The sequence below is a fragment of the Schistocerca gregaria genome, chromosome 1 (assembly GCF_023897955.1).
Source record: "Schistocerca gregaria isolate iqSchGreg1 chromosome 1, iqSchGreg1.2, whole genome shotgun sequence".
In the NCBI taxonomy this organism is placed as follows: domain Eukaryota; kingdom Metazoa; phylum Arthropoda; class Insecta; order Orthoptera; family Acrididae; genus Schistocerca; species Schistocerca gregaria.
In genome coordinates this window covers 1,000,281,618-1,000,303,612 of record NC_064920.1, presented here as the reverse complement: position 1 = coordinate 1,000,303,612, position 21,995 = coordinate 1,000,281,618, and the positions used below count along the sequence as shown (strand labels likewise).

The 21,995-nt window shown below is 43.5% G+C and overlaps 1 protein-coding gene and 1 non-coding gene across 3 annotated transcripts in view; one reads left to right on the top strand and one right to left on the bottom strand.

Moving 5' to 3' along the window:
- The window catches only part of LOC126278525 (tyrosine kinase receptor Cad96Ca), an 800,638-nt gene that overhangs the window by 401,222 nt on the left and 377,421 nt on the right, over positions 1-21,995 (bottom strand). For both annotated transcript variants that reach the window (XM_049978699.1, XM_049978706.1), the window contains exon 8: positions 2,894-3,075. In XM_049978699.1, the coding sequence (XP_049834656.1) occupies positions 2,894-3,075 (182 nt within the window). The remainder of the gene's footprint in view (positions 1-2,893; positions 3,076-21,995) is intronic.
- Trnat-cgu (transfer RNA threonine (anticodon CGU)) lies at positions 8,561-8,634 on the top strand. The gene has a single exon. It is a non-coding gene; the product is annotated as a tRNA-Thr (tRNA).

Genomic DNA, 21,995 nt, shown 5'->3' with positions numbered 1-21,995 from the left:
ACAGCATCGTGATCCGCACTTGATGTCACGATCAAATGTGTGTGAAACCTTATGGGACTTAACTGCTAAGGTCATCAGTCCCTAAGCTTACACACTACTTAAGCTAAATTATCCTAAGGACAAACACACACACCCATGCCCGAGGGAGGACTCGAACCTCCGCCCGGACCAACCGCACAGTCCATGACTGCAGCGCCCTAGGCTGCTCGGCTAATCCCACGCGGTTGATGTCACAAGATATTTGAACTTTGATTCAGTGTAGTAATCAGAATTCACATTGGCTGGCACCGGTCCTGAGAAGCCACCGTCGTGCACTAGGGAGAATGTAGGCACAAAAAGATCGACTCATCATGGCGGGAGTTCAGAGTGCTGGCCACGGGAAGATACGAGAGCTGACGTAGGAAAGGGGAAATTATTTCACCTATCATTCTGAGAGCACGGCATTCCGGGCGGGAAGGAGCGCCGGTCCTCGGCACGAATCCGCCCGGAGAATGTGTGTCGAGGTCCGGTGAGCCGGCCAGTCTGTGGATGGTTTTTTAGGCGGTTTTCCATCTGCCTCGGCGAATACGGGCTGGTTCGCCTTATTCCACCTCAGTTACACTATGTCGGCGATTGCTGCGCAAACAAGTTCTCCAAGTACGCGTACACCACCATTACTCTACAACGCAAACACAGGGGTTACACTCGTCCGGTGTGAGACGCTCCCTGGGGGGTCCACCGGGGGCCGAACCGCACAATAACCCTGGGTTCGGTGTGGGGCGGCGGAGGGGTGAAGTGGACTGCGGTAGTCGTCGTGGGCTGTGGACCACTGCAGCTGCGGCGGGGACGGAGCCTCTCTGTCGTTTCTAGGTCCCCGGTTAACATATAGTACAATACAATACAATACAATCATTCTGAGAGCGTCTTCACTGGAGCAATCGAGTTGGGCCGTTATGGAAAGAATTAATATTCCTGAAGTGGACTGTCTGATAACAGTGCACCCGAAAAATGTTACCAGTGGGGGTGAGAGAAGGCGCTCGGTGTTGGAAGAGGTCAGACGTGAGTCGAGCGGCAGTTCCACCTCCATGACATCACCAAACTTGCTTTGAGCTCTTATATGAGTTAATAATAGCTGATCAGATACAGTCAGAGGCATTTAACTGATTGGTGTTGATGAAGGGTAATTCGATTGTGAAGGTAAGAACACTTTTCAAATGGTTCAAATGGCTCTGAGCACTATGGGGCTTAACATCTGAGTTCATCAGTACCCTACAACCTAACTAACCGGCGTCGTCTGGTGAAACGTTGTCGTGATGCCTCGCGTAAGGAGGAGAAATGCGTACCAACAAGTTTCCGACTTTGATAAAAGTCGGATTGTAGCCTATCGCGATTGCGGTTTATCGTATCGCGACATTGCTGCTCGCGTTGGTCGATATCCAATGACTGTATGTAGAATATGGAATCGATCGATTCAGGAGGGTAATACGGAACACCCTGCTGGATTCAAACGGCCTCGTATCACTAGCAGTCGAGATGACAGGCATGTTATCCGCACTGCTGTAACGGAATGTGCAGCCACGTCTCGATCCCTGAGTCAACAGATGGGGACGTTTGCAATACAACAACCATCTGCACGAACAATTCGACGACGTTTGCAGCAGCATGGACCGTCAGCTCGGAGACCATGACTGCGGTTACCCTTGACGTTGCATCACAGACAGGAGGTGTACTCAACGACGAACCTGGGTGCACAAATGGCAAAACGTCATTTTTTCGGATGAATCCAGGTTCTGTTTACAGCATCATGATGGTCGTATCCGTGTTTGGGGACATCGCGGCGAACGCACATTGGAAGCGTGTATTCTTCATCGCCATACTGGCGTATCATCCGGCGTGATGGTATGGGGTGCCATTGGTTACACGTCTATGTCACCTCTTGTTCCCATTGACCGCACTTTGAACAGTGGACGTTACATTTCTGATATGTCACGACCCGTGGCTATACCCTTCATTCGATCCCTGCGAAACCCTACATTTCAGCAAGATAATGCACGACCGCATGTTGCAGGTCCTGTACGGGCCTTTCTGGATACAGAAAATGTTCGACTGCTGCCCTGGCCAGCACATTCTCCAGATCTCTCACCAACTGAAAACGACTTGTCAATGGTGGCCGAGCAACTGGCTCCTCACAATACGCCAGTCACTACTCTTGGCGAACTGTGGTATCGTGTTGAAGCTGCATGGGCAGCTGTACCTGTACACGCCATCGAAGCTCTGTTTGACTCAACGCCCAGGCGTATCAAGGCCTTTATTATGGCGAGAGGTGGTTGTTCTGGGTACTGATTTCTCAGGATCTATGCACCCAATTTGCGTGATAATGTAATCACTTCTCAGTTCTAGTGTGATATATTTGTGCAATGAATATCCTTTTATCATCTGCATTTCTTCTTGGAATTGCAATGTTAATGGCCAGTAGTGTATATGCGAAGTAGGTTGCGAAGAGAGTAAGTAGCGAAGAAATAATAAATTTGAATGTCATACGTGAAGCGGCAGTTTTTCCCGTATCACATTGTTTATGGTTCCGTAATACCTAAACGATGATAGGTACGTGGTTGTTAGCCCCACAGCGATGGCTGTCTTGATAGTAAAAGGAATTGGTTGAGTGGTTTAAGAGAAAATATGGAACGAACACACACACACACACACACACATATATATATATATATATATATATATATATATATATATATATATGTGTGTGTGTGTGTGTGTGTGTGTGTGTGTGTGTGTGTGTGTGTGTGAGAATTTATTTAAAGACAAGTTTATTGAGTCACGACCATGAGCCTATGTATTCGTCATCAGTCTTAGCGATCGAATGTTTCAGTCTCGATGAGTTTTGGCAGCCAGCACTCACCCCTTTGAAGGAGAGGAACTCCATGCCCCTGGCGACCTGATAGACGAAGGACGTCAGGTCGCGCGACGTGAGCGCCTTGGAGGGTCCGTGCAGGTTGCCGTAGTGGCGCTCGGCGCGAGAGCTGCGCAGGAAGCTCTGCAGTTTCCCCAGCGCCACGTACTCCATGATGACGAACAGCGGGTCTGAAACGACACAAACTTTGTTTCACACTTTTTATTCAGAGCAGCAAAAGTCCTCTCTCTCTCTCTCTCTCTCTCTCTCTCTCTCTCTCTCTCTTTTTCCCGGTCCCGTTTCTATCACTCAGATGAACAATATATGTGGAATACGATTAAGAAACAAAACAAAAAGAAAAACATGTTTGCTCCTTTTTTTTCATCCATCTGTGAAGCTATTTTGTTTGCAGATGAATTCATCGCATTCTGATGCCTTTAGCGAAAGACCAATGAGAGTTCACCGAATATTTTAATGTAAATACATAAAACTGCAACCAATTACTTTTTTGAATATTTATTTATTATTCCACTACATCACTATTTCTAGCATAATGCCCGGTGCTGGCTCTGTGATAAGATGATGGAACACGCTTTAATGTATTGCCGTGACAATTATTTATCTGTCGATATGGATGCAAAATTTAGTTTTTTACTTACTGCGACAGTATATGCGGCTTTTATAGTTAGTATCCATCTGTCTGCTTCCACTTTGATGGCCAGTTGGTACATATTTACACAATATTTTATTATCTGAGAATATGTCCCTCAGCGAAATACACAGTCAATAAAATAGAGAATGGCATTATAAATCTGTGACTCAGAGCAACGAGGTAACACGAAAGCGCACTGTTGGCGTGAAGTATGAATGAATGAATGAAGTCACGTGGTTTGTTTATCGTTACGTGTTCTCCACTTTTGGAATATTAAGTACTGACCAAAAGTCAAAGGGGTTTCCGTCTGGCTTATTCTCTTATATAGCTGGCCAGCAATTCCTTGTTTCGCCTGGCAGCCATACAAGAGTTGCGCAGGTACAGTTTGATAGTGGGGCTGCCACTTTACGATCTTCCCGCCGGCCTGATTTTTATGTAACATGTGTAACGATACAACAGCTCAAATAACTGGGGCAAACTAACAGACAATGTTACCTCAGCAGTTCGACAAGGCTACAGCCTTTCACCACTAGCCCTTGCAATGGAAAATGAAGCTGTCGGAAAAATGCACTAAGGACAAAAATGTTAACAGAACAGATCATCATACAGCAAGTAAATAGAAATTCCTTTAGAGATAATGATAACGTATACTGGAGACCTAAAGTTGACAAATTCAGTAATCTAAACCACAGCATTAGAAGATTTCTCCAAAATAAAGAAAGAACAGAAACTTATATTAAATTTCATAATTATGTCGGTAACAGGGAATGAATCTGGATAATGAAAAGCACGATAAAATAAGATTACAAGACAATGAAACGAAAATCTTTAGGAGCATAGCACGATACATGAATATAGTTTATGAAATAAAGAAATATTTTAGGAAAGAATTAAAAATTGATGCAAATGAAGACGTTGAAGAATCTACAGAAACGGAAATGCCATCCGTTGCGAATGGAAGACTGAAGATTACCACTATATTTTTGGCAATATATTCCACAAAGTAAAAGTTGTATCAGAAGACCATAAAGAAAGTAGAAGAATCGAATCTTACAGGCGGAGCAAAGAATTAATGCATGATAGAGGAAGAAACAGAAGAAAAGAAGAAGAAAGTTCAGCCACGTTACCAGGGTGTCTCAGACGCCCACACACTTCAACATCAGTTCTTCTCAATAGTAATGTTCGAAACGATCCTACTACAAGGTTCAACAATCACCAACTAACTGCTGTTAATGAAATGGCTGCAGAAAATCGATAGGAACTTATAGAATGATCTGTGTAGATGATCAAAGAACATGCTATTGTATTGTGGGCATGATAGGATCATTGATTCTGCTTGTTAGACATATGCAGGTTGTCTAGCCAGCAACTGACTCTCTCATCGTACTAATGTTCAAGTTTTCATTATTTCAGCAAAGTGGGGCAGTCATTCACGGGAAAATATCAAACACACGGTTCACGGACAAGTACAGAATAAAAATGATTTCGATTCCATTATAACGAAATGGTCGCCATACAACGGCTTTCGTGTGACAGGGAGACAAAAACAAACAAACAGGGTTTTCGTAATAACTTTCTGCGTCTTTACCCCTCTGTAAGCAATTAGCAGATGTAAGCAGCGATACGTTTATACTAACACAGTGCCAGTTGCTACCACAAATATTGGCCGCGTCGTGTCCGAATAAGCAAGCGTACCGGCAGGGAGGTTCGTTAGCAGTACGGTCGGTGAAATTACGTCAGTGAACCGACAGTTGTTATGCACGCCACGTAATATCAGCAAATCCATGGATCACATACATTCAGGATTAAGTATTAACCACTCGAACGCAACAAAGCGCAAATTCTGTCTTTGTTCGTTATCAAGCCCGTAACTCATTAACAATTACTAATGCAAAAGTTTATGCAAATTTTAACACATTAGGCAAGGTGACATAGTACCAACAGCCGCAAAACGTTGTATTCAGTAGAAAAACAAACTCGAAATATCTTAATTATTCATGAGGAGAATCAAAAGAAGCTTAACTGGCGTACGTAACTGTTTCACTACAGTACTGATAAATTCTGTATTACACAATATTATTATTGCAATTAAAAAGAAAATGTACAGTACTACGAACAGAAATTATCACCAAATGAAGTCGAACGGTGCTTAAATCAACGGCGAGATATCAGCTGTTACTCGGAGACTGCTTCATTCGTCCTTTATGAAGCGCACGTTTCCATTGTGGAGGAACGTTCTCGGAAGCAGTCCACAATACGAAGTGCATTTCTGTTGTCTGTAAGGCTGTAAAATGGAAGTTCAGCTTTGTGCAAGTGAGAGAATCTTTATTTTTTGACAGAATGTCTGATAAAACCTAAGGTATTACGCGATTCTCAAGGACCTCCATAACGAATTAACTATAAAAAACTTTGTGTTTATTGTTCATCGCCCTTTCAATTCTGCTACATAATTCTCTTTAGTAATCCTTCATAGCGGTCTCTCACCTCCCCTTCAAACTCTTTGATGTTCTCGATGTATTAAAGGTTTGCAATATACAACTCTTCTGACTGGGATGACGCAATCCCCTCGAGATTTTCTTGCGTAGTAGAAATTAAACCCGATACACAGCTATATCATGCCTCTAACAGTATGTTCATTTCACAAGTTTAGTAGTGTTCTGGTCTATAAGCACTGCGAACAAAGCTAGAACTAAACGTTTTCGCATGGCGAAAGATGCTAATATTATATATTTCCTGTCCTATTGTATTCCCGTACCGACCGAAGGAAAAATGACAATCTGTATGCTTCAGTACGTGCCTGAATCTCTCTTTTGGTAGCTTCATAATCGTTGCATACTGTTCTTCGAAAACAGATTCTCTAAATTTACTCAACAGAATTTCTTGATAACTTCCTCTGTCTTTTTTCAAAGGATCCCCTTTTCAATTCTCCGAGCATTTATATTATACTTTTCTATAGGATATACCGGTCTGTTTCGATTCGAATAGTTCGTCTTTAATTTCATTCGGTCTCTGTTCTCATGCTTACCTAATACGGACCTATACCCTGGAACAGTAACGAGAAGTGCCCCACTAGCCTCTCGTAGATGATAAGTTCTTTTAAGTAAGGGAGGGTGTTGAACTTCGATGATAGTGTACATCTACATCTACATGATGTGGAACACATGATGTATACCGGCCTGTATTTGAATCTAATAGAAGATTTTAGAATCACATGAAGGAACACCTACCAGAAACTTCCATAAGAAGTTTCCGACATTTTCTGCTGTTTTTGTTGTTGGGAGACAAGACGTTGTGTTTCGTGCAGCACTGGTAAATATTCTGAGTTCTACGCATATATATTAATTCTATTTTGACGATAGTTTTAACACTTTAGTTAAAGGAGTTCTATGATTAGTAACATTCTGTATCTTTTTTTAAACTAGTTATATAACTTGTGTTACTTGTGGGTGGGTGTGCACCATCGTGTACCTCGAAAGGAGGTCTTCTGCTATGAAGCATGTGGGGGCTACGAATGAAATGGGTTTCTTTAACCTCTTAACAGTTTTATCAATGGAAATTCGTGTTATAGTCAAAAATCTTCCACTTGAAAATATATTTAACTTGTAACTGGGTTTTGATAATACTTCTGCTCAGTTTGATCAATCACTGAGTATTATTGTGTAGTAGAGTAATAATGTACTGTACAGTACTGACAAGATATTTTGGATAGCGACACTTGTGAATTTCTGTAGAGTATTTATTCCTAATTACATGATCATGTTACACGTTTCAACATTTTTGTTTCGCTTTTTGCAAAGTCTTGCTATTTCGGAGCATTTTTCTTAGTTTCAATAATGACTGCAGTACACAAAAAGTGAATCCTATATTTGAAAATGGAATAAGGGAGTATATTACATTTCTAATGCAGGGCTGCCTAGTTTCAAGGTACAACGCTCTCCCCTTACAGTTTATCGTCACCTGTGACACATAATTTAGGTAATGATTTTACAGTTCTCTGTCTTTCTTGTCTTGGATGAGTACTCAGATAACATGCTGAAGAACGTCAGACTAGAAGAAAGGAAGTTCAAAGTTCAGCATCTCATTGACGACTTGTTCACTAAACGAAGCGTGGTAAATATTTCATATGTTATGTAGGGAACATCCGTTGTCCAGTGACATCCGCTACCATTCGTGTTTAACAACAGTTGCATGTCAATTGTAAGGTGGCCGATTTCAGTCTTTACGAATATCATGATTCCTAAGTGATCCGTTATAGCAGACTGCTGCAGATCACCTGCGACGACCAAAAAATTAATGTTATAATTGACGAGCGATCGTTACGTCAAATTAACTGTTTCCATAATTTGAGTAATTGGAGCCACAGATCATCCGTGTTTTTGAAAAAAAGAGACATGCCTGCCGGGAACCTGCTATGACTTTTACTGTTTCTCGATGAGTACTTTCGGAAGCACCATCATCATTCTGAACTTAAAAATTTTCCTTTACATTTATATATACTAAGATGATATCTGTCCAAAAGAACAGACACCATCGGTGACCATGCAGCTCGTCAGAATGAAATTAGAATGAAATGAACACCCTTAGCTGCTTACAGGCGTAGACATACGTCAACGGGACAGATGAAAATGTGTGTCCCGACAGGGACCCGAGCCCGGGATCTCCTGCTTCCATGGCAGACGCTCTATCAATCTGAGCCACCGAGGACACACAGGGTGGCGCGACTGCAGGGATTTATCTCTGGCACGCCTCCCGCGAAACCCACATTCTCAACGTACTGTCCCGCACTACATTCGTAGTGCCACCGCCCATTATATATAGTTAAGGCTCACCGGCCACTTGACCATCTTCTTCTGTGCGAATGCACAAACAGTGCCCGAACTCTTACGGGAATCGGCAACGCGCCGCGAGTAATGAGTATAATGGGCGGGGGCACTACGAATGTAGTGCGGGACAATACGTTGAGAATGTGGGTTCCGTGGGAGGCGTGCCAGAGATAAATCCCTGCAGTCGCGCTATCCTCTGTGTCCTCGGTGGCTCAGGTGGATAGAGCGTCTGCCACGTAAGCAGGAGATCCCGGGTTCGAGTCCCGGTCGGGGCACAAATTTTCATCTGTCCCGTTGACATATGTCAATGCCTGTGAGCAGCTAAGGGTGTTATTTCATTGTAAAAAGTTTCCTGGCTGATTAAAACAGTGTACCGTACCGGCAATCTAACTCAGGACCTTTGCTCTACCGACTGAGCTACTCAAGCACAACTCGAGACCCACCTTACAACCTTCATTCTGGATACATTCGCCCCCCCCCCCCCCCCCCCCCGTTTCCCTCACTTCGGGCTGTGTCTAAGCCACGTATCCGCAAAATCCTTTCTTCCACAAGTTCTTGTAAATTTCGCACGAGAACTTCTGAGACGTTTGGAAGGTCGGTGATGAGGTTATGGTGGAAGTTAAAGCTGCGAGGACGGGTCTTGAGCAGTCTTGGAGAGCTCAGTCAGTAGAGGACTTGCTCGCAAAAGGTGAAGGTCCCAAGTCCGAATCTCGGCCCGTCACACAATTTTAATCGGCCAAGAAGGCTTGTATCACGCGTACTCCGCTGCAGATTGAAAAATTCGTTTGTGAAATTGGTGTGTAAAGTTCTTATTCCGAACAACCAGAGGACACGAACCCGAGGGTGCAAAAGCAATCTTATGATCACCACATTAGGAATAATGGTAATATGTGTCCTCTTTCTCCTTCGCGTTGGCATGCCAGAGTAAGATCTTCATAGTTTACAAACCGCGTCACTAAGAATAAAATATTCAAGCTTTCAATGGCTGTCTCTGCCATCTTCTTCAGGAGTAAAAACCACTGACTCCTGGTGCCGGCACGACATACAGGCACGGGAGCAGGGTCTGGAATGATGCACGCGTGGAATGGCGTCGTAGCATCTTCGGTCTACCATGGCACCGAGGCCTACCAGAAAGACAGATCTTGGCGCGTTCGTCAACATAGTAGCCCGAGCTCCGTTGCTCGCTCGCTCGCTCAGCTCAGCAAACAAACTGCGTTTCTACACATTTTAACTCGTAGCTGGGTATCTATGTACAAACAAGAATTGCATCTTGTACTGGAATGCACTATTAAGGAGTTTCATTGTTAAGGGGTCCCACAACGATAGGAAGTCCGTGTTGTGGTTGCGGTCTTCAGTCCTGAGACTGGTTTGATGCAGCTCTCCATGCTACTATATCCTGAGCAAGCTTCTTCATCTCCCAGTACCTACTGCAGCCTACATCCTTCTGAATCTGCTTAGTGTATTCATCTCTTGTTCTCCCTCTACGATTTTTACCCTCCACGCTGCCCTCCAATGCCAAATTTGTGGAGAACATGTCCTACCAACCCGTCCCTTCTTCTTGTCAAGCTACGCCACTAACTCCTCTTATCCCCAATTCTATTCAATACCTCCTCATTAGTTTTGTGATCTACCCATCTAATCTTCAGCATTCTTCTGTAGCGTCACATTTCGAAACCTTCTATTCTCTTCTTGTCCAAACTATTTATCGTCCATGTTTCACTTCCATACGTGGCTACACTCAATACAAATACTTTCAGAAACGACTTCCTGACATTTAGATCTATACTCGACGTTAACAAATTTCTCTTCTTCAGAAACGTTTTCCTTGCCATGGCCAGTCTACATTTTATATCCTCTCTACTTCGATCATCATCAGTTATTTTGCTCCCCAAATGGCAGAACTCCTTTACTACTTTAAGTGTCTCATTTCCTAATCTAATTCCCTCAGCATCATCCGACTTAATTCGACTGCATTCCATTATCCTCGTTTTGCTTTTAGGCCTATTAATAATTTGTTATAACTGTACTGGGATACAATACAGTTAAAATCATTTCAGAATGATTACCAGTTGCATAAGGCACCACATCTTGTATGAAATGAAAACTGTTACGCAGAAGAAAGTAAATGACATAAAAAAGCTTTACACCATTTATGTCGAGACCCGATACAGGTCACACCAATATTCAAGAAAGGAAATACGAGTAACCCATTGAATTACAGACCCATATCACTGATCTCAATTTGCAGTAGGATTTTGGAGCATATACTGTAACATTATGAATCACCTTGAGGAAAATGACTTATTGATACATAACCAACACGGATTCAGAAAATATCGTTCTTGTGCAACACAGCTAGCTCTTTATTCCCATGAAGTGCTGTCGACAAGGGATCTCAGATCGATTCCATATTCCTAGCTTTCCAGAAGGCTTTTGATACCGTTCCTCTCAAGCCACTATTAATCAAATGCGTGCATATGGAGTGTCGTCTCAGTTGTGTGACTGGATTCGTGATTTCCTCTCCGAGAGGTCACAGTTCGTAGTGATAGACGGTAAATCATCGAGTAGAACAGAAGTGATATCTGGCGTTCCGCAACGTAGTATCATAGGCCGTCTGCTGTTCCTGATTTACATAAATGATCTAAGTGATAATCTGAGCAGCCCCCTTAGATTGTTTGCAGATGACGCTCTAATTTACCGTCTAGTAAAATCATCCGACGATCAATCCCAATTACAAAATGATCTAGAGAGTTTTTCTGTATGGTACGGAAAGTGGCATTTGGCACTAAACAAAGAAAAGTGCGAGGTCATCCACATGAGTAATAAAAGAAATCCGATAAATTTTGGGTATACGATAAACCGCACAAATCTAAGGGCTGTCAATTCGAATAAATACCTAGGAATTACAATTATGTGCAACTTAAACCGGAAAGACCACATAGATAATACTGTGCGGAAGGCGAAACAAAGACTGCGCTCTGTTGGCAGAACACTTAGAAGATGCGACAAACCCACTAAAGAGACAGCCTACATTACACTGGTCCGTCCTCTACTGGAATATTGCTGCGCGATATGGAATCCTTACAAGGTAGGATTGACGGAGGACATCGAAGGAATGCAAAGAAGGGCAGCTCGTTTCGTGCTGTCGCGCAATAGGGGTGAGAGTGTCACTGATATGATACGCGAGTTGGAGTGCCAGTCACTGAAACAAAGGCTGTTTCCTTTGCGGCGAGATCTATTTACGAAATTTCAATCACCAACTTTCTCTTCCGAATGCGAAAATATTTTGTTGACACCCACCTACGTAGGGAGAAATGATCACTATAATAAAATAAGAGACATCAGAATTCGAACGGAAAGATCTAGGTGTTCCTTTTCCTCACGCAGCATTCGAGAGTGTAATGGTAGAGAAGTAGTATGAAAATGAACCCTCTGCCAGGCACTTAAGTGTGAATTGCAGAGTAACCATGTACATGTTGATGTTTGTTGTACGACTAGTGATCGGTCAGATTCCATAATAGCGGATTCCAATACAAGATGCAGTTTTCGTTAGTACGTACACACCCAGTTACATGTTAACACGTCTGGAAAATCATTTTTTCTGCTGAGTTAACCGAGCAAGCGTAGGCCTACCTTCTAGATGTACACGCCGCGGCCCTTCTTTCTCGTAGGCATCGCGCTGCACCGAATGCCATTAGATGACGCAAGAGGCTTGTGCCACGTTTAAAACTGCCGCTCTTGCCTCCCTACAAGCGTCATCATCGTCTTTGCTCTTGCAAGATATCCAAAGCCCGCCCCGAAGCCCAACAAAGTGTGTAGCCCTGGTCTCTGTTAAAACTGCTGCTGTTTATCCAACTTTCGGCCGCCGTCTCTGTCTCTGCGAAACATTCTTGCGTTTTATCGTAAGTTCGGCCACGTACATTAAAAAGCGAGCAGTGGCGGCTGCTGTGTAAGAGCACAAGACCTTGTTATTGGCTATTTTTCTTTGAATGCTGTGAAACGTACACACATGCTGTAATCTGAAATACACGGCACTAAATCTACCGCGTTGTGCTACATTGCTACTCCTCTAGACCCCGCGAAACGTGGCATCAGGACAGCAATCACATCTTCAATTGTGTACGTTTAAAGGACCATTTGCACATACACAGCTGGCATGACGTAATTGCCTTACGGGCCAAATACATAAGGATTTGATGAACAACGTGCAAGGCTTACGGCGTGAACCGCTATACCTTACCACTCAACTGCAAGTATACATCAGTGCCACCAGGTGGTAGCATACTGAAGCAGACTTTTATCTCCGTTCGCTTGACATAAATCCTGCTATGCGATAGCACATTCCTCACATATGCCAATTCACTCACTATGTGGTAAATTTACATTGGACTTCAGTATATGTCATTGTTATACTGTGTGGAATTCTGAATGCCTTATAGTATATTAAGTTTTGGATTTAATCATACAGTAATCCATTTAAGGCGCTGAGAACCGTAAGGATCTACAGCATCATCGTCGACTGTGAGATTGTAGCATTCATACTTGCATCTGGTATCTGTTGATCTTATGGCGAGTCAGGTTTATCTGTGCTGTAGGCCCACATTGCATAAACGAGTATGAACATTCACGAAAAGCTGTCTCCCTGGTTTCTCTGATATCCATTTAAATGTGGGATCGATGACGGTTTGCCGGCCGCAGTGGCCGAGCGGTTCTAGGCGCTTCAGTCCGGAACAGCGCGCTGCTACGGTCGCAGGTTCGAATCCTGCCTAGGGCATGGATGTGTGTGATGTCCTTAGTTTAGTTAGGTTTAAGTAGTTCTAAGTCTAGGGGACTGATGACCTCACATGTTAATTCCCATAGTGCTCAGAGACATTTGAACCGTCGATGACGGTTTGCATTATGTCCTTACGGTTCTCATCTCCTCATTTGTATTGTAGTCAAGTGACTATGTTGGCAGACATTAAACTCAACCATTTCCACAAAGGGCAGTTTGTGTTTAGAGTTGATTGTTTACTGTTCAGGAAGCGGCTTTCGTGTGTTGTGTCAACATAATCTCTTTTGAATCTATTTTAAGTCTAAAAGAAAAGGAAAGTTAACCAAAAAGGAACTAAGGCCTACCAGACCAGAACCGTTCATTAAGAAAGAGACAACATCGAAATAGCGTGACTACAAGCGAACATTTAAAAAAAAAGCTGCAGTTGTTTGGGTGCAACGTAAACTGTCTGCTTCACAGCTCGGAAGTTAATTCGTGGAATAACGCAGGTATTAAGAACTTTATAGTTTGCCCTACATAATAAAAAAAAGCACGAAAACTGCCGCTTGCGCAAAAATGGGCAACGGAAAGTAGTCAAAGCTTACTTGTTACTTCTTTCTTGTCCTAAACTGTACTTAGTTATGTACACGACAACTGAATTCCATAAAAAAACCACTTTCTTTCGGCAGACAAGTATGCATATTATTATTTGTTCATAAGCATAATTGATATACTTGCACACTCTGAAATTCATCTGAATCAATGTTTACTCACGAACCCGTCACTGAAAGTAAACAGCTGAAATGAGAATAATCTCCAACTATTTTAACAGAGACCCTACCCCCTAAAAACACACACACACACACACACACAAAACTTTTCACGTATCAAAATCTCAATTAGAAACACGATAGCAGAAAAATCGTCGTGACCATCGCAAAAAGGATAAGCGATTCAATTGGCTTGGCAGCGCTGCATGGAACACAGCTGAATATAAATTCGGCAGTAGCAGCAGAATACAGACGAAGGCGATGCGTTTGTTTTGTTTCGCCGAGACGTCGTTGAGCGTATAAGGTACGCACTTGACAGTGTAATTTAGAATTCCATCAACATTGTAATTATTGCTGACTTCGTAAGTCGAGGCAGAGGTTATTAACTTGGTCTCACTCGTGGAAACAGCTAAAATATCATGAGCTACACCGTAGACGCCTGTATGGAAAGGACACGAACTACAGCTACTAAACTATTCACACCTGAATTCGACCGACCACAATACTAACTAAATCATAGTAGCAATCAAGCGCGTTCGTGCTTTGTCCGGCTAAATAAAAGTAGCAACATAAACAGTTCTTGTCACGGTTTTCGATTTTCCTTGGTTGTAAGATGAAAAAAGTCAGGCGTGTACCAGTTGGAATATTGCAACTGCTAAACAGTGTACAGAGAGAAGCTCTAACGAAGTTACCTCCAGAACTCCACCGTCTGGTAACTGGATGAAATCTTAAAAGTATACAGGCATTTCATCACCAAAGCACGATATCGAAGTGTATTACTTTTACGAAAAAAAATCAATTTGCAAGTCACTGGGACAGTCAAAATAATCATATGAATCACTTATTCCATCAACTTTGCGATACATTGTGGCTCCAGTTTACCCTAAACATATTGATTGGCTGAATGCTGCCTACAAGGCAGCACTAGGAGCTATCTATGATCGTGGGACACGTGACCAGCACGTCGCAAATTCCTCAGCCGTTACTGTAAGTAAATAGATCTTTGAGATGCCGCTGCTTCTTTATTAAACACAAAAGCTGAGGAGACGCCGGGAATCGAACATGTGTCCGAACGCAGCGAAGTTAACCATTCGGCTACGGAGCATGGTCTTAGATGATCCTTAATCGGACATGGCATGTACGTTGTTCCATCATTCATGTTAGTAAATTAGCATCGTTTCTTTTAAATGGTCACTGTGAATATTTTCTGAGCTTATAACTTGCAGAATAAGCGACACTCCTATTAGCTGTGCTTTGCCAGTTCTAAGCTTTGTGATGTCTTAATTTTTGACAGCATTTCTCGTGGAGAACAGTGGTCTGCCAGAAAGCAGTTTAAGAATGAGCACAAACAGTCTCGACCGCAAAAAACGATTTCGGTCAGTTTTTGATCATCATCAGACCTCATACCGTGATTATAGGCGGTGGCGGTGAAGGGAGCGAAGGTTATAACCTCACGAACGTCAACTGAGTAGTTTTTGTTTGGATATTTAGTGAAAATGCTTCTTGAGTGTTATAATTATTCAGAGTAACAACATTTCGAACCATCCAGAATGAAATTTTCACTCTGCAGCGGAGTGTGCGCTGATATAAACTTCCTGGAAGATTAAAACTGTGTGCCGTACCAAGAATCGAATTTGGGACCCTTGCCTTTCGCGGGAGAGTGCTCTGAGCTACCAAAGCACGGCTCACGACCCGTCCTCATAGCTTCACTTCCGGCAGTACCTCGTCTCCTATCTACCAAACTTCACACAAGCTCTCCTGCGAACTTTGCGGAGGGGTTGGGTTGTGTGGGGGAAGAGACCAGACAGCGAGGTCATTGGCCTCATCGGATTAGGGAAGGACAGGGAAGGAAGTCGTCGTTTGCCTGGAGCGATTTAGGGAAATCACGGAAAACCTAAATCAGGATGGCCGGACGCGAGATTGAACTGTCGTCCTCCCGAATGCGAGTCCAGTGTGCTAGATACTGCGCCACCTCGCTCGGTAAGAACCCTGCAGAACTAACGCTCCTAGAAGACAGGATGTTGCGGAGACATGGATTAGCCATAGGCTGGTAGGAAACGAGATACTGGCTTAAGTAACGCTTTGATGACTGGTCGTGATTCGTGGTTGGGTGACTCAGTCGCTGCCGACACGGTAGCTCAGCGTGTTTGCTCAGAGGGTTAGCTAATCTCTGTAAAAAACACTGAGGGAACGGATCAACGATGAAGCTAGAACGGGTGTCATGGGACGTCCGCCTCGAACAAATGCAAAGAATAAAATCAGATAAAAAAATTTGTTTGTAGAGCACTTTTCCGCGAAAGGCAAAGGTCCCGAGTTCGAGTCTCGGTCCGGCATACAGTTTTAATCTGCCAGGAAGTTTCAAATCCGAACCGTATTTTTAGTAAAGGAAAGCAGCCTATTAGTACTTCAGAGATAGCCCGTTGATGACGACGCGTTACACTATCAAGATATGATACCCAGGGGACACGAGGAAGCGCTGGTATACCCAGGAGGTCACCATGCATGAATAGTACTATCTCAACAAGAGAACTGGTGCACTGTTTTTCATTTCCGCCTGCTGCTTTGGGTTACACTAAAGCGATATGCACTCCATCTTGAACGTCTAAATCAGAATAAAATTTACTATAAAATACGGAGATGTTTTATACTAATGATCAAGCTCATTTGTCTTTTAAAATCTCTACTTGCACTAAATCTTTTTTCTTTTTAAGGTTACCGAATTCTAAAGTTACAAAAGCACAGGTCACTGTGCAACAGCCGCTTATGAGCAACAGATACATAAGAGCCATAAATGAGGTTTTATATGATAAAAATCAAAAATTTACTTCTAACGATGTGTATAAACACAGCTAGTACTTACAGTCATATTTCACAAATAGGAAACTTCGAGTTGTCGTTACGTTCCTCTCGTTTCGTCATCGAAGCGCAAATGTTGAGTTTTCATAAAACATAACACAATGACGCAGCTCGCGGCAAAGATCTGGAGAACGTGATCGCTGTTGAACTGATGTTGAGCCACTGCATTATGGACAGCGAAAATGGTGTGGCATGTCTACGTTTTGCACTTGACAATATGCTACACTGATTCGTTCCAGTGGAATGATCTATTTTTTCCAGCAACTTGTGTTTATGTAGTCTTTTTTACTATTCGTCAACATTCAAACTCAGATTATACACGAGAACCTTTAACGACCTTGTTCGGTGGTAGAACAGACAGAGCTCCAAATTTTTAAAAGTTTTTTATTCACTTTTGGCTGTTCAGGTTGGGTGGGTCCATTTCTAAGTTTAAGGTGAATAAAAGACAGCAGTCAACGGTAAATCAGCAACCTACTGCAGCCATAGAATTCGACTATATCATTGTCATCATCGGTGCATTACCAAAGAGTCATACAGTTCCCTAAGTGTCAGAGCACAATACATGACAAAATCAAACTAGCGATTGCATAACAGTTTTGTGTGAGATGTAAAGGCTAGTATCATTTTGTCGTATGTCATGTTTTGACGCTCTGGGACCTAGATGACTCTTTAGTAATGCACCTGTGACCTCTATGTTACAGTCGAAATCTAAATCTGCAGTAAACTACGACTTTTGCGACTGACTGATGTTCTTCCTTCACCCAATAGATTTCAACTCAGTTAAATTTTAAGTTTAGATACGCATTTTCACATCGTAATCTTTCGTAGCAGGGTCATGAGAGGCCAAGCGAAATCCCGGATTGGGGAAAGATGAAAAGAAAACTAAATGAGCTCTTTCCAGTTAATCACTGCAGCATTCAAGAATAAGTGATTTAGCTAAATCGCGGAAAACAAAAGTCTGGAGGACAGAATTCAACCACCATCCATCTGAACACGAGTCCCAGTATCTTAGCACTGCGTCGCCCCACTCGATCGTTTCACTTAGGCCGTTTCGTGTATTTTTAATTGCCAAGTCCTGCTGTTAGCTGATACTGAACAGTTACCTCCATCTATCGATGAACAGTGCTTCAGTGTACTTCAAGTCTACATGTATACAAATCTTTATAAGTGATCTCAGATTTATCTTATTTTAATATGTCATTCCTCCATTCTTCAACAAAATACTTTGACATTCGAAGGACCTAACCGGTGGCTGAAATTTCGTGAAAAAATCTCGCTGCAACGGGAAACCCTTTCGTCTTAATGACTGCCACCACAGCTCGATTACCAGATCCGTGACAATCTGTCCCCTCTTCGGGTAATAAAAAACAAGCTGCCCTTCTCTGTACTTTTCATCTACAGCTGAGTGGTCAGCGTGACAGCTTGTCAATCCTAAGGGCCCGGATTCGATTCCCGGCTGGCTCGGAGATTTTCTCCGCTCAGGGACTGGGTGTTGTGTTGTCCTAATCATCATCATTTCATCCCCATCGACGCGCAAGTCGACGAAGAGTCGTCATATCGAAAGACCTGCACCAGGCGAACGGTCTACCCGACGGGAGGCCCTAGTCACACGACATTTCATTTCATTTCATTTCATTTCATCTACATCCACATGCTCCGCAAGTCACCACGCGGTGCGTGGCGGAGGGTACTCTGTATTACTACCGGTCATTTCCTTTCCTATTCCACTCGAAAGTCTAGCGAGGGAAAAACGACTGACTACGCCCCTCCATATTAGCCCTAATTTCTCCTATTTTATCTTCGTTGTCTTTACGCCAAATCTATGTTGGCGGCAGTACAGTCGTCGTCAACTTCAAATGTATGTTCTTTAAATTTTTTCAATAGTTTTCCTCGAAAACAGAGTCATCTTCCATCCTAGGATTCCCTTTTGAGTTCGAGAAGCATCTCCGTAATTTCTGAATCGCTTTGAGGCCTCCCTTTAATCCGACCTGGTAAGGATCCCAAAAAAAATCAGCAATACACAAGAATAGTCGCAATAGCGCCCTACATATGAACCACACTTTTCTACAATTCTACCAATAAACCGAAGACGACCATTGGCCTTCCCTACTTCATATCTCAAATGAACGTTTCATTTCTTAACACTTTTTAACGTTACGCCAGACATTTAAACGATTTGACTGTGTCAACCAGAACGCTACTAATGCTGTATCCAAATATTATGGGTTTGCTCTTTCTACTCATCCACATTAACTTCGAATTTTCTAGAGGCTTCACCATCAATTACTACGATCTGTGACCTTTTTGAAACAAAATTCAGTCGCACAACCGATGCGATGCAGAAAGGTAATTTGATTAGAAGACGCTTATGAGAAACGGCATCAAAAGCCATTTAGAAAATTAAAAATAGGACCCAAAGTAAAATCTGCTGTCGATAGCGCTCTTTATTTCGTCTGAATGTGAATGTGCGCCAGTTGTTTCCGAAGGGCGGTATTTTACGTATCCATGTTGGTTGTATGTTAACAAATAATGTTCCACGACGTAATAAAATAGAACACCTACAGCTGTCCTCACGGTGAGTTTATTATATGGGTAACAGTTTCGGTACTTCAGTACAACGTAACAATACAATATATAGAGTGGAAATTCGTTATGGTATACTTCAGACATGTGACAATTAATGTGTGTGTTGCCGGCCGGGGTGGCCGAGCGGTTCTAGGCGCTACAGTCTGGAACCGCGCGACCACTACTGTCGCAGGTTCGAATCCTGCCTCGGGTGTGGCTGTGTGTGATGCACTTAGATTGGTTAGGTTTAAGTAGTTCTAAGTTCTAGGGGACCGATGACCTCAGATGTTAAATCCCATAGAGCTCAGAGCCATTTGAATCTTATTCTGTTTTTAATCTGGTTCAACTTAGAACTAGTTAAACCTAACCAGCCTAAGGACATCACACACATCCATTCTCGAGGCAGGATTCGAACCTGCGATCCTAGCGGTCGCGTGGTTCCAGACTGTAGCGCCTAGAACCGCTCGGCCACCACGGTCGGCAAAAAGGAACCATTGAGATAAAAAATCTAACCTGAAAATGTTACAATGTAATGTAATAATGCACCTAATGATGGCAGCAAGCTGCCGAAACGGGTCGTCCTAATAAAATATCACTTAGAAGTGACTGTTGCAGTACACATTATTTCATAAGAATCTTAACAATATAATGGAAGCCCCCTAATAATGTCCATACAACGTGGATAAATTCAAGTTTACATTTTATCTTTTTACTTACTTTCGGAAAAGCGCGTTTAGTATCTCCGCTTCAGTGACGGTAGTAGTGCTTTCACGACAATTGTGCAGGGGATGACTCGGGTAAGTGCCGTAGCTCCGACAACAGCCAGCTACCGCCAGATAGCAGCTGGCGTGCGCTGGAAGCAACGCCGAGTTTACGGAGTCACGGTCGACGGGACGGAGGGCGGGGAGGGTAGAGGAGGACGGAAGCGGAGGGAGGACAGAGTGGGACAGGATGGGGTAGGCCGGGAAGGCGCCCTCGCTGTCCGGTCGATGCTCAGCGTGCCTGCGGAGCTCGGGGTCGTGTGCGGACAGCCCAGGCGGCTGCCGGCTTTAATTAGCTCCCGTCTGCTGACCCACGACCTGCATGCCACGCCACGCCGCTTTACTGGCGACAGTGACACTGAGGCGATGGCGCCAGCCGCACCTGACGCGCTCCCTGCGCTCACCCACCCACCCATAAGCCGTTGGCACACGGGCACAGACCAAAGGAGTTTCCCGTGGCGAAGGACCGGAGAGTGTGCGTCCGGACACCCCACCCCTTGAGTACATACAGCGCCTAGTACAGCACCAGTCGTGCTGCTGTATCCTGTGTGTTTCCTTGTTTATTCGCCTTTATATTGGGTTTGCTTTAGATTTGTTAGTTTTCAAGTTAACGGTAACTTTTTCATTTTACAACTGCCGACGGCAGAACGCGAAACTAAACTTTGTTTACCTACAGATAGCACCAAAGGTGTCCGACAATACTCAACAGCCGGCCGCGGTGGTCTACCGGTTCTAACGTGCAGTCCGGAACCGCGCGACTGCTACGGTCGCAGGTTCGAATCCTGCCTCGGGCATGGATGTATGTGATGTCCTTAGGTTAGTTAGGTTTAAGTAGTTCTAAGTTCTAGGGGACTGACGACCACAGATGTTAAGTCCCATAGTGCTCAGAGCCATTTGAACAATACTCGACAGTATGCGATTAACTCAGATGTCTCGGCACTGCACACGCACCTTATAATCATCGCGAGTTACTACTTCTACGAATTCTTAGCGTCTGCTGGAATTGATAGCCATTGCACAAATGTACGATATCGAATAGTACGCTCAGTGTTGATAAATAACTTACCTTCTGAGGTCATCAGTCCCCGAGAACTTAGAACTACTTAAAACTAACTAACTTAAGGACATCACACACATCCATGCCTGAGACAGGATTCGAACATGCGACCGTAGCGGTCGCTCTGTTCCAGACTGTAGCACCTAGAACCGCGTAGACGGAGCACCAATGGGGTCAGTGAACGTCGTCTGTGGGAATAAAGAGGGAGTATGAAGGAAGAAAATTTCGAGAGAATGACTTATCTTACACGCATAAATCTCTCTCGTTATCTATTACTCTGTCTCTTTCACTTGCCGTAAGTGGTGCGATACACCTAATACAACCGATATCAAGCAATTCAAATCAGCGAATTAATTTCGAACTATTTCGCACAGCTGTGGATCGTGAGCAGTGTCTGTTCTTTCAGACATGCAAGTAAGTAAAATGTTGCTACACTCTTCTGAATGGTTCAAATGGCTCTGAGCACTTTGCGACTTAACTTCTGAGGTCATCAGTCGCCTAGAGCTTAGAAATAATTAAACCTAACTAACCTAAGGACATCACACACATCCAAGCCCGAGGCAGGATTCGAACCTGCGCTCGTAGCGTCGCTCGGTTCCAGACTGTAGCGCCTAGAACGGCACGGCCACTTCGGCCGGCTCTATTCTCTTCTCTTGCTGTTCCCACAGTCCACTATTCGCTTCCATACAATGCTGTGCCCCAAACGTATATTGTCAGAAATTTCTTTCTCAAATTAAGGCCACTGTTTGAAACTAGAAAATTCTTTGTGCTAATCTTTTGGTTGTCTTCACTTCACCTGTCGAACGATACTCTGCTTTCAAGGTAGCAGAATTCCTTCACTTCGCCTACTTCATGGTCCCCAATTTTGATGTTC